The sequence below is a fragment of the Thamnophis sirtalis genome, unplaced genomic scaffold (assembly GCF_051295495.1).
Source record: "Thamnophis sirtalis isolate CommonGarterSnake01/CBP01778 unplaced genomic scaffold, rThaSir2_p1.2 scaffold_7, whole genome shotgun sequence".
In the NCBI taxonomy this organism is placed as follows: Eukaryota; Metazoa; Chordata; class Lepidosauria; order Squamata; family Natricidae; genus Thamnophis; species Thamnophis sirtalis.
In genome coordinates this window covers 69671900-69692821 of record NW_028261387.1, presented here as the reverse complement: position 1 = coordinate 69692821, position 20922 = coordinate 69671900, and the positions used below count along the sequence as shown (strand labels likewise).

Here is a 20922-nt window from a genome sequence, read left to right as displayed (position 1 = left end):
AAAGGTTCACCATCACTGTTCTAGATGGTGGGACCCATAAAGCATTGTGTAAGTAATACTGGTATAAGTTGAGTTTCTTTTCTGCAGTTCCTCTTTGGAATGGCAGCAGAATGGTAATTATAATTTTGATTTGGGAAGTTCTCCCTTCCCAGAATCTTATTCTGTGAATCAAAATTGGCTGTTTTTTCCAGCTGCTTAATTTACTTAGCCGCACTACATTCTTGCACTGCTGGGGAGACCTAATATCAGTTGATCTGGCCCTCATAGGTTTTAAGTGATTACTTACTATAATCCATTATTCAAATGATAATGCTTAAGGCAAAGACTTGGAAGCAAATGAAAGAGGGACTTGGTTTCCAATTATATTATTCCTTCACCCTCCCCCCCATATATGTATGCTTTATTTTATTTGATTTTAAATCCCTTTCATCTGCCATCTCCCTGCCAAGTAATTATAAGACCTTGAGAGGCTAACTGGAGGCTAGCCAATAATCTGTCTTTTTTATATATATTTTAACTTTCCTGTGAATTTCTTTCAATGCATTTCTTTCCCACCCCAGCATTGTGATTTGTTACACAGGTATGCTTTGTTCAGGCACTTCTGTATCCTGGATTGTAGGTCTGAGAAAAATCACTGCATGAGAGGCCTGAGAATCATCAGTTCAGTGAAGAAGCCAGCTTTATTCAGAGGACTTTTCCTGAATTCTGCTGTTCGCATCAGAAGTAATTAGTTAGGATTTTTCTAACTTCATGTCCTCCAAATGTGTTAGGATTACAGTTTACATAGTGTTTTTTGATGATTTTAGGATTGCAAAAAGTTTTCTTTTAAGTTTGCAAAGTTCTTTGTCTTTACAGACCCACTCTGAATCCTTGCTGTTCTTCTGCATGTTATGAAGGATGTTCTCTTGTAGGTCTAGAGGAGAAAAGAGCAATTTAGGAGAGAACAAGGAAACACATGTTGTTGTCCTTGGTAGTTACGTCAAAGCTTTGGCTTATTTTAAGCTCCTGATAGAGACAAAAGATAGGTTGATTAAAGTGTTGTACAGATATCTACTGGAATATAAACTTGAGGAAGAACATGTCAAGGAAACTATGGTTGTCTGGGCAAAAAAGTTTGGTTACAATGTGGAATTGGCTAAATGGGAAAGACTTTGGACACTTAATCTGAAATTAACAATGTCCATGGTTTATAAGGAAAATCTGTACCAGATGTTCTACAGATGGCATCTTCCCCCACACGGCTCTCCAAAAAGTTTAAAAATTTGGCCCCAAACTGTTGAAAGTGCAAAAAAACACCAGGCATCTTTTTCCATATGTGGTGGAGATGCAATGAGGCAAAAAGATATTGGGAAATGATACAATCATGGTTGGAACAAATGTGGGAGATCAAATTCTGTTCAAACCAGAAATTTTCCTCCTAGGCATAATACTGGAGGGGTATAAGAAAGCTGTGCTCTATCTAATTATCCATATATTAACTGCGGCACAAATAACCTATGTGCAGTATTTGAAAAACGAAAGTATCTCATCAGAGTTAGACATAATTAGGAAAATTTTGGCCTGTGCGGAAGCAGATAGGCTCACCCTAGAATTAAAAAATAAAAGGGAGTCGGAATATTATGAAGTTTGGAATATACTTTTTTATTGGTATAAGACATGGTGACAAGACTGGAACAAATTGTTAATAATGTGATTGGATAGAAGGATAGATAATGTATTAAATAGCTAATGGATGAGATTATGTGTATATACTATGATTGTATGACCATAACGGCTTTGCTGTGCTGCATTATTTTGAATGTTATATGTGTATGTATGTATGTATAATATACATACATTCACACATATATACATATACACATATACATACATACACACATACACATATACATATACAGTGTCTTGACGTATTATATATAAAGCTTGGGCTTATTTTCAGGCTTTAGTCTACATTGATTCATTCATCATTTGTTTTAGCATTGTCTATCCACTGCAGGAGGGAGGCCTCTTCCACACGTTTCCGATCAATACGGGTGTGTTGGCATGTGGAAGGAATAGATCATAATCTGTCATGCTGGTCCAGTGCGGGTTGGCAGATGTGATCAGTGTTAGTCTGGCCTCTTTGCCTGGGGAGACCCTTCTGGGCGTATACTTGTCCGACAACCCACACTTCATTTACCCACACAAGCCCCTTTACCTCATCAAGGCCCTGATCATAGAAGGAGTTGCAGTTAAATGAGAAAAATAAGGATGTTGCAGAACCTTATCTTTCCTGGAAGTTGTTGACAATCGGCCTGCTGATGCGTTATACGCAATATTTATTTGTATAATAATTGGATGTTTTCTCTCCCCTTCTCTCTTAGCACTAGAAATTGCCCTTGCAAAATGAATCACTTTTCCCGGAAGAGCTCCTCAGAGCTTCCACAGTTGGAATACATGCCATCCCAGACAGACTCATCAAATAACTTAGCAATGGATACCTTTTGGCTAGAAGTAGAGAGCATCAAAGAAAGCACTGAATCTGAATCTGATGAGGGCAGCCTTACAGAAGCCAAGGTTTTAGAAGGTAAGAAGTGGCTGTAGCTTACTAGAGATCGACTTGAACATATGTAGAACATATGTAGCTGCTGTGCCCAGTAGCCTACTGGGCACAGCAGTTGTGGCAAATGGTAAACTCTTTCAAGTAATCTTTGTTTTGTTCTTAAGATAAAAGCTATTGTGAAATGTGAGACAATTGCAGCCAAAGCAAATGAATTATCTAGGGAGATGGTGGTATTCCTTTTAGAAGCTGAAGAGAATTTTCTCGATGATGTTTCAACTTAGATACTTTTCTTAAGCAAGGAGTTGAACTCAGCAGTCTAAATGATGGCTTCTGACTTGATGATTATAAATGCTAATATGTTTTGCATGATTAAAAAAAAAACTTTAGGGGAAGAAGTTTAAACATGTTTATTGTTGTGGAACAGGGAGCAGCAAAACTGTTCCAGTCCTTTAACCTCACCATAATTCTGTCATCACTAAAGTTTGTGACTGGATAAAACCTCTCCATGCTTGTTATTGCCCTGGGTTGAAAATTTCTATTATGAAAACCTGTCTCCCCAGGGGAGAATCAGGGTCTGGAGATTCGAACAAAGTTGGGAGCAAGTTCAAATTTTCTTTCCCTCTTGCCAGGATCAGAGTTTTTGGCATACATTTCTGTTTATTTTCTAATTACATGTAAAGGTTTGATTGTCTTCATGCTTACTTGGTTGTGAAACAGGAACCAACTCCCCCAAGTACAATTGTTTCTAAATTCATAGTTTGACTTTCTGCAACACTGTTGAAAAATAAAAAACTTTCAGAAAGAAAGAAACTTCCCACGAGTTTATTACAAATACCAACTGTTCAACTATCTCTTCACCTCCTCTTAATTAACAAATACATAACTCTTCACCCCATAATTCAACTCTTAATTTTAAGTAAATCTAATAAATAACAAGTTTTCCAATCTAGGTGTCAGCAAAAAGTCTAATCAGAGTTCTGAAATAAACAAATTTGTTAACTAATATAAAACAAAACATAAAACTCATCATTCATCTTGACTCTTAACTAGAAGCAAATTCAGTATACAATGTCTTTTCCAGTCCAGATATCAGCAAGTCTAGAAAGAGCCTGCAAGTTAACAATTTAACCCATTTTAAACCTGATCAAATATATTTCTTCTTTTTATATAAAACAATCTTTTTTTATCCATTAATAATAAGCTTCTTTTGTAAGTTTAGCAAGAAAAATATACAATTACTCTGTTTTTTCTTCAGATCGTATAAATCTTTACTCTCATGGTGAGCATTGTCATTTAATTTTTAATTTTTGTTCACTGTTTCCAGTCATAAATTCTTGTTCACATTGCCATTACATCACATTATCAAAACAATTTCAATATTTTTTTTCTGCCACAATAACATCTGGGACAAGGTGTTCATGAAAACATGCAGAGTATAGCTGACAATATTGATTTAAAGTCCAGTGCCATTCCTCAGCGATAACTCTGAATAACAGTATAGGTTGCTTATCTGGTTATGTCTCCAATATCAAAAGTATTTTTCCACAAAAATGCATTTATTCTTTAAAATTAATGTCAACATGTGAATATTCAAAATCAAACATTACAACTTTTTCTGAGCCCTTATATTATTTAATAATTTATTTAGTCAAAACTTTGTCTTCCTTTTTGTTGTTTATTTTGAACCAGCTGATAACCCAGGGTATTATTTATAGGGGGAAAATGTCCCCACCAAATGTAATTTCTAATGTTGGATTTTCCCCCTTACCAGAGGGAGTCCCCTTGTGGAGTGCTGTGAAGCAATTACCATGGTAATTCCACTGCACTGCACAGTAGAAGCCATTTCACGGCAGTACAATAGAAGCCATTTAAAGGCACAACAGGCTTAATAGAACACACCCCCCAAGGGATTTTAGGGATGTCTTACCCCCACAGTGTTTATTTCCAGAGTGTAGTCATCTGTGTACCAAGTCTGGTTGAAATTGTTCAAGGCATTCCAGAGTTATGCTGGAACACACACACACACACACACACACACACACACACACACACACACACACACACACACACACACAGCCATTTTTATATAGATAGATTTGTAAACTTTTAAAGATACAGCTTCATTTTCTTAAGCTAAAGACTGAATACAATCATAGAGCAAGAATGGTAAAGTCCCTCGGGTCCTGATTTTTCCCAAAGACAGCTGCATTGCAATTTTCTTGTGAGGAGCAAACATAAATGAGTGCAATGTGGGCAATCTTATTTCCTCTCTCCAGAGAGGGTCAATGGATCCAATGTATTTGCAAGCTTCTTATCTTCACCCCAGTTGTGGCTCCTCTAAATGCTGAGCTAGCTTCAGTTTGCCATTTTTTCCCCTGGAAGTCCAAGAATGTTCCTTGTTCTAAATTTCATAGACAATACTGGAAGTATAGAATTAACTAATCTTGTATATAAAACTGTTAAGCTGAACATATTCCTAAAGTAAAGTCTGGGAAGTCTATGAACTAAACCTTAGATAGACATTTCATGTAAATTTGGACCAATGGATTGATTTTCTTTCTGCGGTTTTTTTTGCACTCCGGAGGCTTCAGGGAAGCTCATGAAGTCTCCAGAGGTCCGGGGGAGGGGGGGATGAGGGAGGCTCTTTTCACCCTCCCCAGGCTCCTATAAAGCCTCTGGAGCCTGGGTAAGGCAAAAAATGGCTTACAGGTAAAGAACCTGATAGAGTTCCTCATTGTTGATGTGAGGACTTTCACAAAAGAAAAACTGTCTCTATGTTTGGAAAGTAGTGTGTGGTGTGTGCATTTCTTTGAAATATCCTTATATTTTTCTGGTTTCTAAGTCCTACTTTCCTAATAGGAAGAGGTGAAAGAGATGAATGCACTGTCAAGTAATGGGCCTATTCTTGGAAATGAAGAACACCTTCTGAACAGCTACAAGAAAATACCAAAAGTGTGTTTGTGTGTGAAGAAGAGCTCCATTTATATTTATATATGTCACTGATTCCCAACTATGGGATGTTATACCATATTTTTCAGAGTATAAGACGCACCTTAACCGCCACCCCCCCCCAAGTGGGTGAAAATGTAGGTGTAATGCAAAAGCCCCAAGGCTCTGTTTTAGTACTCTTTAGTACTCTTTAGTACTCTTCAACATCTTCATCAATAATTTGGATGAGGGGATAAATGGGGAACAGATCAAATTTACAGATGATACCAAGATGGCAGGAATAGCCACACTCCAGAAGATAGTCTTAAGATACGGAAGGATCTTGACAAACTTGAACATTGGGCACTATCTAATAAAATGAAATTCAATGGTGAAAAAAGAAAAACAAAATGCACAGGTACAGTATAGGTGGTACCTTGCTCAACAATAGTAACTCTGAGAGAGATTTTGGAATCTTAGTCGACAACCATTTAAATATCAGCCAGCAGTGTGCAGTAGCTGCCAAAAAAGCCAACACAGTTCTAGGCTTTATAATGCCTTGGTAAGGCCACACTTGGAATACTGCATTCAGTTTTGGTTGCCACAATGTAGAAAAGATGTGGAGACTCTAGAAAGAGTGCAGAGAAGTGCAACAAAGATGTTAAGGGACTGGAGGCTAAAACATATGAGGAACGGTTGCAGGAACTGGGTATGTCTAGTTTAATGAAAAGAAGGACTAGGGGAGACATGATAGCAGTGTTCCAATATCTCAGGGGTTGCCACAAAGAAGAGGGAGTCAAACTATTCTCCAAGGCACCTGAGGGCAGAACAAGAAGCAATGGGTGGAAACTAATCAAGGAGAGAAGCAACTTAGAATTGAGGAGAAATTTTCTGACAGTTAGAATAATTAATCAATTAATCAGTGCAACAGCTTGCCTCCAGAAGTTGTAAATGCCCCAACACTGGAAGTCTTTAAGAAGATGTTGGATAGCCATTTGTCTGAAATGGTATAGGGTTTCCTGCCTAGGCAGGGGCTTGGATTATAAGACCTCCAAGGTCCCTTCCAACTCTGCTATTTTATTGTATTGTATGTTTTTTAGACCGAATTTAGGTGTTTTGGGGCTTCCAAGCCCTTCACGCGTCACATTTTTGCCATCCTCAACCCCCAGAAATACTCTTCAGGCCAAAAATGGCAAAAACGGGACATTCAGAGCCCTGCATAGTGCTTCTAGGGATCGGGGAGGGCAAAAACGGGACGCACGGAGGGCAAAAAATATTTTATTTCCTTGTTTTCCTCCTGTAAATTTAGGTATGTCTTATAGCCCGAAAAATACAGTACGTTTAATTCATACCAGGCTAAGCCTAGATTCCTTTTAGAGTTATGTTGGTTCTGTAACAAATGTATAGTTTCTAATTCTTGTTTGGTCAAGATTGGTTAAGATTGAAGATAACTTTCACCTAAGCCTGATACAGGAGCCATGGTGCCATAGTGGTTGGGATGCAGTACTGCAGGCTAATTCTGCAGGCTTATTCTTTCTACTGCCAGTAGTTTGATTCTTACTGGCTGAAGGTTGATTTTGCCTTCTATCCTTCAGAGGTGGGTAAAATGAGGACACAGATTGTTGGGGGCAGTATGCTAAGTCTGTGAACTACTTAGAGAGAGGGCTGTAAAAGCACTATGATTTTTTTTTTTTTGGGGTGGGGAGGGGGAATGCCATGACCCTATGATGTCTTCTTTATTTTGCTCTTAGTTTATAAGTCTTTCTTTTTTATGATAGCATCCAAGGGAGGAAATGTATAACATCTATTAAGCTTCATCACTCATTATCTTGGAAAGAAGTCAGAATTGGGAGTACCTGGAACAGAGGCAAAAGAGATAGGACAGAGGTCAACTGCAAATGTCACAAGTGGTTTTCTTCCAACTCTAAAAAGGGGTGGAGAGCATTTCAGCTCAGCAGGGGAATTTTCCTAAGAAGAGTTGGGCTTTAAATAGATGTCAGATTTTGCTTCCCTAAATATGCTGAATATCCAGTTAGAGGTAATGAAAAATAAAATCAAAAAGTGGCAGAAAAAAACCCCTCTATTCTAAGAAGAACTGGGGAAAAAATACTTGCTGTGAATTTTTTGTATTACTCATGTGCGGTGTCAAAATGAAACAAATGAATAAAAACAGGTTTTCACAGCTCTTTGTGTATATCTATAAAGGAAGATGAAAGACAGAGAAAATAATGTTGTAAACAAGGCACTTCCGAAATCATGTGTATTGTGGAGTACCTGGTGCTCTAGAGTTTCGTTGTTTGCTTGCAAACATTTCATAACCTGAAAAGACAACATCATGTGCACATGAGTGCATCATCCGAATGTGTGTTGTTTGGAACAAATATTGCATTAATTCATTAGCCTTAATGTATAGTAGCTCACGAAGAGTTGTTTTAGGATTAAAAGTGTTACAAATACATAAAGAAAGGTTTTGAAAGAAGAAAACTGAACTGAGCTTTGGAGAAACAAGATCTTGCAAAGATGGTCAAATATGTAAGGAATATGATCAAAATCTTTGTAAAGTAACTTTATCCAGAAACAATATTAAAAAATCAGTTTTCTAATAGAGATAAATGACATCTCAAATCAATCTGTTTTCAGTATACAAAGCTAAAGAAATGGAGCAAAAGGGCTGAGCATAGAATATAAGAAATGTGTACATGCTATTCCTGTCTTTATTTGTTTTGCATGGATGTCCATTTTGAGATCCTCATAAACCAGAAGGTGTTTAATATCTGATGAAGATTTGACTCAAGGAAATAAGATGGGTATTTAAATAGGACTGGGAGTTTCATAAGCAAGCTCATTGGGACCTTTCAGCCCTATCATTCAGGGAAAATAATAGGAGCTTCTTAAGGTATCCTTGGTTAAAGACATGTTTGTTTAGTTTTTACAATTGTATTTTGTCTGAATTATTCTGGGACTGACGTCTCACAGAACGTTTAGACTAGGCCCGTGATGGTGAACCTATGGCACGTGTGCCACCTGTGGAGCCCTCTCTGCATGCATGTGAGCCGTTGTCCAGCTCAGCTCCACTGCACATGTGCATGAGCCTCCTACCAGCTAGCTGATATTCTGGTCAGTTGCGCATGTGGGAGATGCGGGGTTGGGGGGAGCGGAGGGTGCGGTGACCCCCTCTGCGCTCCATTTTTGGTGCCAGGAGGCTTTAGGGAGGTCCTCCGGAGCCCAGGGGAAGAGGCCATTTTTGCCTTCCTGGAGGCTCGAGGAAAGGCACGTGCATGCGCAGGTGGGCAGGGTGCATTGCATTGTGGGTATGGTCACACAGTTTCAGCACGTGAGGTCAAAAAGGTTAACCATCACTGGACTAGGGATTAAGTTGTTTATAGTTGAGGGTGCTGTGACAATCTAGCCATTATTTTTTCAGGTTGCATGAGCCATTAACCAATAACAATAACATTTTATGCAACGACAGCAGTTGTGTTTTATAGACCCCGATTCAGGCTTTTATAATGTGTGAATCCATCCTTTGAATAGAAAGTGCTATGCTGTTTGTTAACCTTGCTTTTTTCATTCTTCTTTGCCTCTCAGAGGGGGAAGCCGAAGCTGAATGGCTGCAGGATGCAGGACTCTCTGACCTAATGAAGGACCATGAAGAGAATAGCAACATTGTCCTGCTGTCCACTTTGACCAAGACTCAGGCCGCAGCTGTGCAGCGAAGATTGGATACTTACACCCGCTCCCGACGGAAGAAAAATAAGCAGCCCATCCGTGATGTCAGAGACATTTTTGGAGTAGTTGAGTCTGGGGTACGTTGCTTTAAATTGCCGTTTTGAACCGTTCTCTTCCCTATTTCTAGTTCCAACAATTTAGAATTATTGAATAATTCTAAAATTCAAAAAGAAAGCCAGCACTGTGTATCCTTTTAAAAAATGTATCAAACTTTGCAACCTTATCACTTAGATATTTTTTAGAGAATGGGTGATTTAACTGTAACATAGTATAATTGTTTTCATAAAAATATGTGCTAATCGTGAGTGGTCAAAACCAGAGGTGGGTTGCTCCCGGTTTTACTACCGGTTTACTTCATGTGCGCGCAGTTCAGTGTAAATTGTTCTTTGTGCATGTGCAGAACAACTTACAGTGAATTGCGCATGCCTGCGCACTACTAAACAACATGCCGGCAGCAGCAACTGGGGAACCAGTTCAGGGATGTGGCCAGCCTGGGTCACTGCTGGTTCTGCAACCCAGGCCAAAATACCACTTTCGGTTTGGCCAAACTGGGAGCAATCCACTTCTGGTCAAAACCATCAAAATGCTTCTTCTTGATTAAACACGGAGGATATTTTCCTTCTTAGCAATTTCAGTAATTTTTACCCCAGGCAAACGGTCCATTTTTAACTGAGAGAAACCGTACAAGCCTCCAGTCTATGCTTGATTGAACGCAAAATTTCCCTTGTTAAGCAAGACAGTTGTTAAATGAATTGTCACCCATTTTATGACCTTTTGCCATGGTTGCTAAGTGAATCATTGCAGTTGTTAAGTGAATCGTGTGGTCGTTAAGCGAATCTGGCTTCCCCATTGACTTTGCTTGTCAGAAGCTCCCTAAGAAAGTTGCAAATGACAATCCCAGGATCCCGGACACTCCAACCAATGGTGGGTTTGAACTGGTGGTAGTTTGACGGCCTGGGTCTCTGGAACCAGCAGCAACCCAGGCCTGCCACATCCCAAACCAGTTCTCTGAGTGATGCCATAGGTGCCACCATCTTGTTTTTTTGCTTCTGCACATGCGCAGGGCAATTTTTATTGCACTGGGCATGCATGCGCATCAAGCATGCATGTGGCGTGGCCAGAAGCGAACTGGCAGTAGTGATTGCTGGGACTCACCCCTGACTTCAACCATTGTAAATACATGCCGTTGCCAATCATCCAAGGTTTGGTCATGTGACTACGGGGATGCTGCAGTGCTCATGTATGAAAATTGGTCATAGGTCACTATTTTTCAGTGCCTTTGTAACTTTGTGAACAGTCATTAAATTAATGGTTGTAATTCGAGGAGTATTTGTCCTGAGTAATTGCTATTGGCCCATGGTTAGGAAGGTGGTAGGATTTCACCAACCTTGTTGACCTTGTTGTGCACTAAACCAAAGCCATGATGGTATTGCAAATCTGTTGGTCTCAAAAATTATCTGACCCAGAGTGACCCTCTTAGAGCCTAATATATAGGTAGTCCTCCACTTACAACAGTTCATTTAGTGACTTAAAAGTTACAACGGCTCTGAAAAAACTGACTTATGATCGTTTTCCACACTTATGATTGTTGTAGCATCCCCATGGACATGTGATCATAATTCAGATGCTTGGCTACTGATTCACATTTATGATGGCTGAGGTATCCTGGGGTCATGTGATCAGCTTTTGCAACCTTCTGACAAGCAAAGTCAATGGAGAAGCCTTATTCACTTAACCACCAGGATACTAATTTAACAAATACAACAATTCAGTTAACAACTGTGGCAAGAAACGTCGTAAAATAAGCCAAACTCACTTAACAAATGTCTCACTTAGCAATCTACATTTTGGGCTCAATTGTAGTTGCAACTCAAGGACTATCCCTATTTGCTTTCTGACCTTTGACTATATTAACTTGACAACAAGAGTTTAATATGAACTGGATTTTAGCTGTGAATCTTAATTCTTATTTCTGGCATCGCAATAATTGAAAACCCTGAAATATATATATACTGTTAGAACAATTAATCAGTGGTACAACTTGCCTAAGCAGGGGGTTGGACTGGAAGACCTCCTAGGTCCTTTCCAACTCTGTTATTCTGTTATATACTAGAATGATTTTTTAAAAAAAGTAATTGAAGTATCTAGATAAAAAGATAGAATTTTCAAGCGTGCTTTTTTCCCTATCATGCTCTTTGAAATGATGAAAGATTTACTCAAATTGTACTTGATCACATTACATCCATGCCATATCATTACCTTGCCAGAAATAGGGGTGGCTGGCCATTGCTCCATTCTAGGATAACTTTTTCATCTCTCTGGTGTAGTCTATAGCCCCAGTATTTTCTGGTAGTCATCCTTTCAAGGATAATCAAATTTAATCCAGGTAAGCTTTTTGAAATCAGCTAAGGTCAGCTACACACTGCCATCTGCTGGGCTTCAAAATCATATCAAGATCCATTTTGTTCATAATATTTAATGAACTTCCTTAGAAATGATTATTGGTTGACAATCAATTTTTGATTTTGACGGGCCATCTCTATTATGTTGTACTAACAAAGTTGCATTTTAATTTCAAATTTAGCTTAATGCAATATGTGAATCAGTCTTTGTAAACTAGGGGTTTTACACATATTTGAGTTTTTTAAAAAAAATTCAAAATACAATTATTGTTAAGTATCGCATTTTGAAAACATGTTCATGTTTTTATGTTCAGGGTTGGGATAGCCTGCAATCAAAACAATAAACTTACTACTTATTTAGGTTACACATAAAATAGCTTACTGATGTGCTAGAATGTATGCCTTAAACAAACCATGGTTTAAGTGTGATACGTGAATTAACTGGCTTTTCTTGCATTCTCTGCCTAGGAGAGTGAACCAGCGATAGAGGCTGAAATGGATCGATCTCACCGCAGGTCTGCTTCATCTAACAACCTTCAGAAATGTAAGGAACATTATTGCATTGCTATGAATAGAAACTAGGAATATACTCTTTAGAACAGAGATGTCAAACTCAAGGCGAAGGATTGCCTCTGCCAGCAAAAACGGAGCCTGATAATTTTATCAGCTTTCATCTTAATATAATTAATTTGAGAGAATTTCAGATACAGGAGCCATGGTGGTTATAATGCAGTATTGCAGGCAAATTCTGCTGACTGCCAGCAGTTCGGCGGTTCAGTTCTCACTGGCGGAAGGTTGCTCAGACTTCCATCCTTCTGAGGTGGGTAAAATGAGGACCCAGATTGTTGAGAGTAATATGCTGACTCTGTAAAACCACACAGAGAGGGCTGAAAAGCACTGTGAATCGGTATATAAGTCTTACGTGCTATTGCTATATTTTAATCCCCATGACACTCTTTAAGTTGATTTAAATGTCCCTGTTGTGAAGAATAATGGGTTTTTAAGTGTTTACCCAAACAAAAACCACTGTTATCTATTATTTTTATCTAGGTTTGGGGAGTACCTTCTTTAGCCATCTCCAGGGTAAAAATACCTCCTTAAATTCTTCCCCACAAGAGTGGTCTTTAACAGATCGCCACATGTTCTGTACCTTGCTGTGAAAACAGAAACTCTGGGTTTTAGCATGTGATTATACACTGAATATAGTTTTGTAGCTCTCCAACTAGTAGCAATAACAGTAGCACTTAGACTTATATACTGGTTTACAGTGCTTTTACAGCCCTCTCTAAGTGGTTTACAGAGTCAGCATATTGCCCCCAACAATCTGGGTCCTCATTTTACCCACCTCAGAAGGATGAAAGGCTGAGTCAACCTTGAGCCTGGTGAGAGAATTGAACTGGCAAACTGCAGTCAGCAATCAACAGAAGTAACTTGCAGTACTACATTCTAACCACTGAGCCACCACGGCTCATTAGTATGATGTGATACTATGTTTGCAAGAAATTGTAGCACGCAAGAGTTAGACTCCTAGAATTTTTTGAAGCTGCCAGTACAAATAGTCACATCAACATCACAGTGGAGAAAGCTCAGCCGTCTCCTTTGCAATGCAATCTTATAACTTTCTCACCTCCCCACAAAGTAATAGTGCTTTTTAAATTATAAAAAAATGAGGAACTGAAGTATATAAAAGCAGCTAAGCGGGAACACACAGCCCTTTAGTTAATTGTTGCAGTAACATTTTTGCAAAGAAATCCCATCTGGCTTAGAATAGAGTGAATGTATACAGTAGATCTGGCTGGAATTCTTAAGAGGAAATTTTATGTTTGTTGGGTTTACATGACAAAAATTATTGAAAATAATTGGGTGAACAAAATGATTTCATTTAAAAAATACTGATTGACACAAGCAGCACATATTGAAATCCTTCAAAGACAACTGGATTTTCAAATGGAAAGGGCATCATTAAACTTTTGGGCTTGTATGCTAACAAAACTTTTATTTAACCAATTTATTCGGGATATGAAACCTAGTGCCAGGCTTGGAAGCCATCTTTTGCATTGGGCCTTCAGGCATGCCACATTTAATGCTGTGGGAAAATGGGAGGGGGGATTATATGGAGTATGGGAGACACATAGTCATAATAACATTCCTTTCTCAGAGAGTCAAGGGCATCTTGCCTTGTACCTAGAATGGTGTGACTGGGAGGAATCTCCAGTTGGGACGGTGCCTGATTGGACCATATGATGGACATGTGGGTGCTGGGCAGGGACTTTCATTTGGGTGGGGAAAACATGGAAGCGTTCAGATTCGGGTTTTCCCAGATGAGCCAATATGACATCTCTAATAAAATGGAACTTTGAGGAAACCCAAGCCTCGGAATTTTCTTTCGTTGGGAGTGTTACTTGGAACCTTGACACCTAGATTATTTACATTTACATTGCTACTTGGTTTTAGGACCCTGGAACCATTTATTTTGAAAATCTGTATTTCTATAGACTGATTTTAGTCAGTAGATAGAAGCATTTCTATTTTATTTATTACGTTCTTTTCTTCATTCAAAATTCTTTTATTTCTAGATCCAGTGGGGATTCCAGACTTTCAGTCTCCACTGAGAGATTCTGTGAGAGAAGAATTATTCAGCACTGAAGTTGCCTATTCAGAGCAGGCTGCAATCCTGCTCAAAGGATCATTCCCAAGGGAAACCAGGAGAATAAAGGAAGAGAGTTGCTTGTCTGTAAGGCTTCCAATGTTTTTAAGCCAGGGTTGACCATACAGTGGGCTGGATTTACTCCCATTTGTCAGAAATGCCAGAAATGGTTAGGGAATTGGAGGCTAAAACATGTGAAGAACGGTTACAGGAACTGGGCATGGCTAGTCTAGTGAAGAGAAGGACCAGGGGAGACATAATAGCAGTGTTCCAATATTTGAGGGGCTGCCACAGAGAGGAGGGCGTCAAGCTATTTTCCAAAGCACCTGAAGGCAAGACAAGAAACAATGGATAGAATTGATCAAAAAGAGAGTCAACCTAGAAATAAGGAGGAACTTTCTGACAGAACAATCAACCAATGGAATAGAGGTTGTGGGAGCGTCATCATTGGAGGCTTTCAAGAAGAGATTGGACAGCCATCTCTCAGAAATGGTATAGGGCCGGGATGGTGAACCTATGGCACGCGTGCTACAGGTGACACACAGAGCCATTTGTCAGGGCACGTGAGGCGCTGCCCGGTCAGCTGGCCAGCGTTCATGTACGCGCTGGCCAGCTGAGTTCACCCTTTTTAAAGCCATTTTTCGCCTTACCCAGGCTCCAGAGGCTTTATAGGAGCCTGGGGAGGGCGAAAAGAGCATCCCTCATTCCCCCCCCCTCCCCCCCAAGGACCTCTGGAGACTTCATGAGCTTCCCTGAAGCCTCCAGAGTGCAAAAAAATGGCCCTATGGGCAAACCGGAAGTTCGGGAACGGACTTCCACTTTGCTCGGAGGGTTGTTTTAAGTGCTCCAGAGGCTTCAGGGAAGCCTCCTGAAGGTCCGAGTCCTTCGGAGCACTCAAAATGACCCTCCGAGCAAACCGAAAGTCACTTCCAGTTTGCTTGGAGGGTCATTTTGACTGCTCCGGAGGCTTCAGGGAAGCCTCCTGAAGGTCCCTGAAGCCTTCGGAGCGCTTAAAACAACCCTCCGAGCAAACCAGAAGTGACTTCCGGTTTGCTTGGAGGGTCATTTTGACTGCTCCGGAGGCTTCAGGGAAGCCTCCTGAAGGTCCCTGAAGCCTTCAGAGCGCTTAAAACAACCCTCCGAGCAAACTGGAAGTGACTTCCAGTTTGCTCAGAGGGTCGTTTTGACTGCTCTGGAGCTTCAGGGAGCACCTGTAGTGCACACTTATGGCATGCGAGTCAAAAAAGGTTCGCCATCGCTAGTATAGGGTCTCCTGCTTGGGGGTGGGGATGGGGGTTGGACTAGATGACCTACAATGTCCCTTCCATCTCTGTTAATCTGTTAAACCCTGAAATTTGATGGCTGAATGGCAACATATCATCTTTAGGATTTCAGAACTTTCATGTTTTTAGGATTAGGAGGCTATTAATGAATGGTAGTAGCGTGACTTTATGAGGGTGTCTTCCCCCATTCTCACTCACAAAACATCTTCAGAACATCGACAGAAATATCTGGAAAATACTGTATCTGCTCCCGATTTTTTGGAAGAATTTTATTACACGAATGCTCCTGCAACCTTCTAGAAGAAGCTGAGTTGCAATCAAATTTTACCCATCCTTTTTCTAAATTTTTAATCTATTCATTACTTTGAAGAAAGAATTTTCTCAGAATTACTAAGTGGAGCCTGAGATGTCAGACTAATTTCTTATTTTTCGATTCTTTAATTTAGAAGTTTAAGATCCCTAAGGGGAGGCTAGGAGTAACCAGAACAGAAGATCTGTCTCTTCAGGACATGAAGAAAATTCCTACCCTAGCACTTATTGAACTAACTGCACTCTGTGATATTGTTGGCTTAGAGCTGAAGAGGAACAAGGCAGTTAAACGAAAGTCATCAGGTAATTTTTCACCCATTCCCCCCTTTTTTCTATGGTACCTATAATGTGTGTTTCTTGAAATTGTTGGGGCAGGAGGAAAAGTACAAGTGCTTAATGACAAATGAGAAAGCTTATTTGATAGTTGCTTGCCACTGGGGTTTTGGGAAAGGTGTCCCCAACCCCCAGGCCATGGACTGGCCTGTGGCCCGCCAGGAACCCAGTCCATTCAAGTGAGCAAAGCCCCATCTGTACATATGTGGGATGCAGGTAGGACATGAATCCACCCCTCCCTCCGGCTGTGGAAAAACCACTCTACACGGAATTGGTCCCTGGAACCAAAAAGTTGAAGGTTCTGGTTTGGAAGATTCAGTCTCTCTGCAAATTTGGTACATGTAATTTCTGCTTGAATTGTCACTACGATATCTTTGGAGACTAAATCACATAATTTGGGGGGGGGGTTGGGGGGGGGAACAGAGCCTTATTTAAAAAATGGGAACATAGTTTTTTAGGATGATTTGCTCCCTGAGAGGGGCAATTGTGGTTAGGGTAAATAAATGAGGAGAGAAAAGGTAATCTTACCTTCTCTGTGTTCTGCAAGCCCAAATGCAGTCTATCTGTTCCTCAGTACATTCAGAATACCTGTCCAGCTTCTCTGTCCAACTCCTCAACCTTTGTACTATGAGATTCCTGGCACCTGAGGCAGAGGTTTTTGTACAAAAAATGTGCTTTCAACAAGTCTCCACACTGCATCCTCTGCATGCTTCAGTATTCACCAGCCAGTTCAGTAATAAGAGAAAGTACCCTTCCAGCAGCCATGACCCTGCTGCTTATACCATTGCTGTGGTATTGCTGGCATAGTTCAGCCATTATTGCTACCACATCAAGGAGCCAGCTGAATTGGAGCCTGATGTCTATCAGCTTTCATGGGTATTGCAGCACTTGTTTAGATCTTAAATCTTTTCTCTTTCTCCTTCTTGAACATATCATTGTGAAAAGTTCACAATATTTTCATAATATTGCTTGTCCATACAAATTTGTCTCAAATCTGAAATGTAGCCCATCTATCTTCTTTTAATAACCCCATAATCCCTTGTGGGGTGTTGTCTGGGCAACTGAATGTTTACTGGCCAGATGCCCTTCCTGTCGCCAATGTGGAGTTATATTCAGCAGATATATTCTCATCATGCCCAGAGAGAGAAATATCTGCCTCTACCTAGGATCGAACTCACATTCTGATTGTGAGACGAAAGCTCCAGTTCTAGGCCACCACACCACAAGTATAGCCCATGTATGGTGGCTGTTTTTTGGTTTATTCCCACCAACCTTCTTGGCAGCTGTTGTTAAACCCAAAGCTATTTTCTCTTCTGTTTTATGGTGGCTCAAGGAAACAGGTGAATGGCAGGCAGAGCTAGAGAACCACAAGAGAAAGCTGAATTGGTGGACATCCTAATCACATTATGGTCTTGCTGTTTTAAGTACAATTGTTTTTCCCTATGGTCTTCTAAACTGTCTGTCAACTTGCAAAGCAATCATGGTCTGCTCTTGAGTTGCCATGGGCAAGGCGGGGAGAACTGATGGAGCAGTTCAGCAGCCACTCAGAAGCACATTCCATGCATACCATTCTCCCCATTTGGATCTCAGATTACCAGAGTGTTTTTTACAGCCCCCGAAAGTGCCTTGTTGGACAATGTGATTAATGACACACTCTGGGAAGAGTGGGGAAATAAGGTCACAGTTGAACTGTAAATCACGTGCGGTAGAGTTGACTTCACTCGGGAACAGTGCTGACATGTTGCTCCTAACAAATAACTGGATTTCTTTTGAAATTTGGCTCAAGGCTCATGAGTTAATTAGGGCATACCTCAGAACCCTGACACTGTCTTTATTTCTTCAAGTTTTTGTTTTGTTTGAGAGATGAAATAGTTTTAAATATAAGTTGGTTTTATTGCAGACCACAAACTTTTTGGAGTTCCACTTGGCACTTTGCTGGAAAATGATCAAAAACTTCTTTCAAACACCCGGGTTCCACTGATACTACAAGCGGTAAGTTCTATATCGCTTGTTGTTATCAGTTCTGTATTTTGAATTTGGCTGCAATATTGTTGTTTTCTCATGATGATTTTCCCTTTTGCTTCACAGTTGCTTTCATGTTTGGAAAAGAAAGGGCTGGATACAGAAGGAATCCTGAGAGTTTCGGGGTCACAGTCTCGCATTAAGGTACATTGCTGTGGTTTTTAATTCAGTTTCTTCTGGAATTCTTTGGAAATTTATTGGGCAATCCTCAGCATTTGGACCACATTTGTTTTTGGGGTGGGGGGGAGAAGATCCATTTGATCTGCAGTATCATCCCCTGTGCTATGTAGAAGTATATCATAGGTGATATCTAAATAAAAGTAAATAGAATGCAGACCATAGTCCATCTATGGATTACTACCGTGTTTCTCCAAAAATAAGTCAGCGTCTTATTTTCTTTTGACCCCCGAAATAAGCGGCTTGGCCTTATTTTTGGGAGATCTTATTATTTTTGAGGTGCAGGAGGCGGTGAGTATGGTCACCTCATGGCTGCTGCTGTGTTGCAATATTTTGGGGGAGGGCTTATTTTTTGGGGGGAGGACTTATTTTAACACATGCACTTAAAAACCAGATAGGGCTTATTATCTGGGGAGGTCATATTTTTGGAGAAACAGGGTGGACAGTTTTCGATAGACTATCGGAACAATTCCTGGTGGTTGGATTGTTCTTTGGAATACCTCTGCTAAGTGTTTAGGGAGGCTTTTTATAAAATTGATGAATTGGTAGCTTTAGTATTTTTAAGGCCTATAGAAGACGGGAAAAATATGATGCACAAGACTCTTGGTATAGTTGCTTATGTCTTCAACTGTTCAACTGATTAAGGAATTCTATACAAATATGCAAGTGGGAGTCCCCCAGAATAAAAACCTCAATGAGAAAAATAGAAGCTTTTCTCTCTGTCTTTTTTGAATCCAGTGTAGTTAACACCACGTTGGCTCTTACGTTCATGAAGACAGTGTATATTCTGATCACTTATCAAGCATTAGTTACGTTTTAGCTCTCTGTGAGTCTTCAGGTATAGTCTTAGATACCTGGCACATCATGCAGAATTTTCAGAAGAATATAGTTGCTTCTGCTTCCCATCACAGTTGGAATCTTCTATAAGAGGCAAAGGTTTCAGAAAGATGTTAAGAGGTTTCTCAGGTGTTATGTTGGCTTAGAAAGTAAAATTATTATTCAATGTTATTATCTGTTCACAACAAAGTGAAGTCTGAACTTCACAGTAACTCATTCACTCATTATTTATGCCTAACAGTATTTGGCTTGATAATAGCTTATCAAAACTGGTCATTTGACTTATAAACCATAGTTAACTTTCATATATAAACAAAACCACTTCAAATGTTAGATAAAACAAGCCACAACTTAATGCAATATTGTAGTCAATCGGAGAATATGCTTACATTTGTCATTTCATGTTGGATAAAAAAGGAGTTCTGGGAGCTTGTACCTCAGCCATCTGACCAGAAAGTGGCAGCAGCAAGCAGGAAGAATGCCACTTTTGCTAAATTCTGAGGCATTAAAAAACCCCAATCTTTTCGATTATTGCTGCAGTAAATCATTGTGATGTATTCAGTGTGGACTGGAATACTAATCAGCTTTCCATGTCTTAGCAAGAGCTATTCAGTTTGTAAGGTGCGGTACTGTATTTTGTCGCTGGGAAAATGCAATGTTATTGTTTTTTCTCACATCCAAATGTTGATCCGTCCATCGTTTGTTTCTGCAGCTGCATTTTAAGACAGACATATTCTGTTAATTAATGCAGATCACATTTCTCTCCCCTTCCTCCAGGGGCTTGTTTTAACCAAATACTCCAAAGCCTTTTTAACATCAAGGCATCTCTTTTCTGTTTCCCTTTCCTCATTTTTTCCCCCTTGCATTAGTGTTTGGAACAAAAACTGGAAAATGAGTTTTACACTGGCTTCTTCCGGTGGGATGAGGTGCATCAAAATGATGTCTCTGGCCTGCTGAAGAGATTTATTCGAGAATTACCCACACCTCTTCTGACAGCAGAATACTTGCCTGCCTTTGCAGCTGTGCAGAGTAAGTGCTAGGCCAAACAGAGAAGATTTCGTAGCCTTCAGCACTCATGTTTTTCTCGCTTTGCTTGGGCGGGGGGAAGGGGGGTGTTTGGCCTTACGCTGCAGTGGATGTGTTGCTGGACATGTTCTGTAGCTGTCTGTGTGTATTTTCTTGCTCGGTCAGAAGGATATGTTTTATATAATCTAGAAGTAGGTGCATCATCTGCTACCTCCTAGATTTCTTGCTCCACTTGGATTTTATTGTATACTTATAATAATCTTATTTGAAATAAAAATGGGAAAGGATGATGATATGTCTCAAACAAAACAGTGACATTGAGCATCATAATTTCCAAGAATTAGAACCTCAGAGTTCCTTATGACCTTGCAGAAGGAAATAAAAAAATGATGTGTGCCTATAGCCCAGAGCTGTATTCGGTTCCACCACAAAACCATGGTCGACTAAAGCGCGCTCGCCGAAACCGCGTACCTGACGTCATCACAGCGCGACGAAAAAAGCACGCTGTGAGCGCTAAAGCTAAAATTAACCCCGAAACCTAACCCCCCGAAACCTAACCCTAAACCTAACCCTTAACCTAACCCCAAACCTAACCCTAAACCTAACCCTAAACCTAATCCTTAACCTAACGCTAAACCTAACGCTAACACTTAACCTAGCCCTAAACCTAACCCTAACGCTTAACCT

At 40.0% G+C, this 20922-nt stretch overlaps 1 protein-coding gene and 1 long non-coding RNA gene across 4 annotated transcripts in view; one reads left to right on the top strand and one right to left on the bottom strand.

Annotated features, from left to right (window-relative positions):
* ARHGAP40 (Rho GTPase activating protein 40) overlaps positions 1-20922 on the top strand; it is a 65569-nt gene that overhangs the window by 32188 nt on the left and 12459 nt on the right. For all 3 annotated transcript variants that reach the window (XM_087720365.1, XM_087720366.1, XM_087720364.1), the window contains exons 2-9: positions 2364-2566; positions 9059-9276; positions 12070-12145; positions 14178-14335; positions 15978-16143; positions 18074-18165; positions 18262-18339; positions 20079-20238. In XM_087720365.1, the coding sequence (XP_087576491.1) occupies positions 2386-2566; positions 9059-9276; positions 12070-12145; positions 14178-14335; positions 15978-16143; positions 18074-18165; positions 18262-18339; positions 20079-20238 (1129 nt within the window). In that variant the 5' untranslated portion in view covers positions 2364-2385. The remainder of the gene's footprint in view (positions 1-2363; positions 2567-9058; positions 9277-12069; positions 12146-14177; positions 14336-15977; positions 16144-18073; positions 18166-18261; positions 18340-20078; positions 20239-20922) is intronic.
* The window catches only part of LOC148044712 (uncharacterized), a 94201-nt gene continuing 74011 nt past the window's right edge, over positions 733-20922 (bottom strand). The window contains exons 4-6 of the long non-coding RNA XR_015697351.1: positions 19599-19921; positions 3245-3316; positions 733-913 (exon numbers count right to left, since the gene is read on the bottom strand). This is a non-coding gene — a long non-coding RNA (uncharacterized LOC148044712). The remainder of the gene's footprint in view (positions 914-3244; positions 3317-19598; positions 19922-20922) is intronic.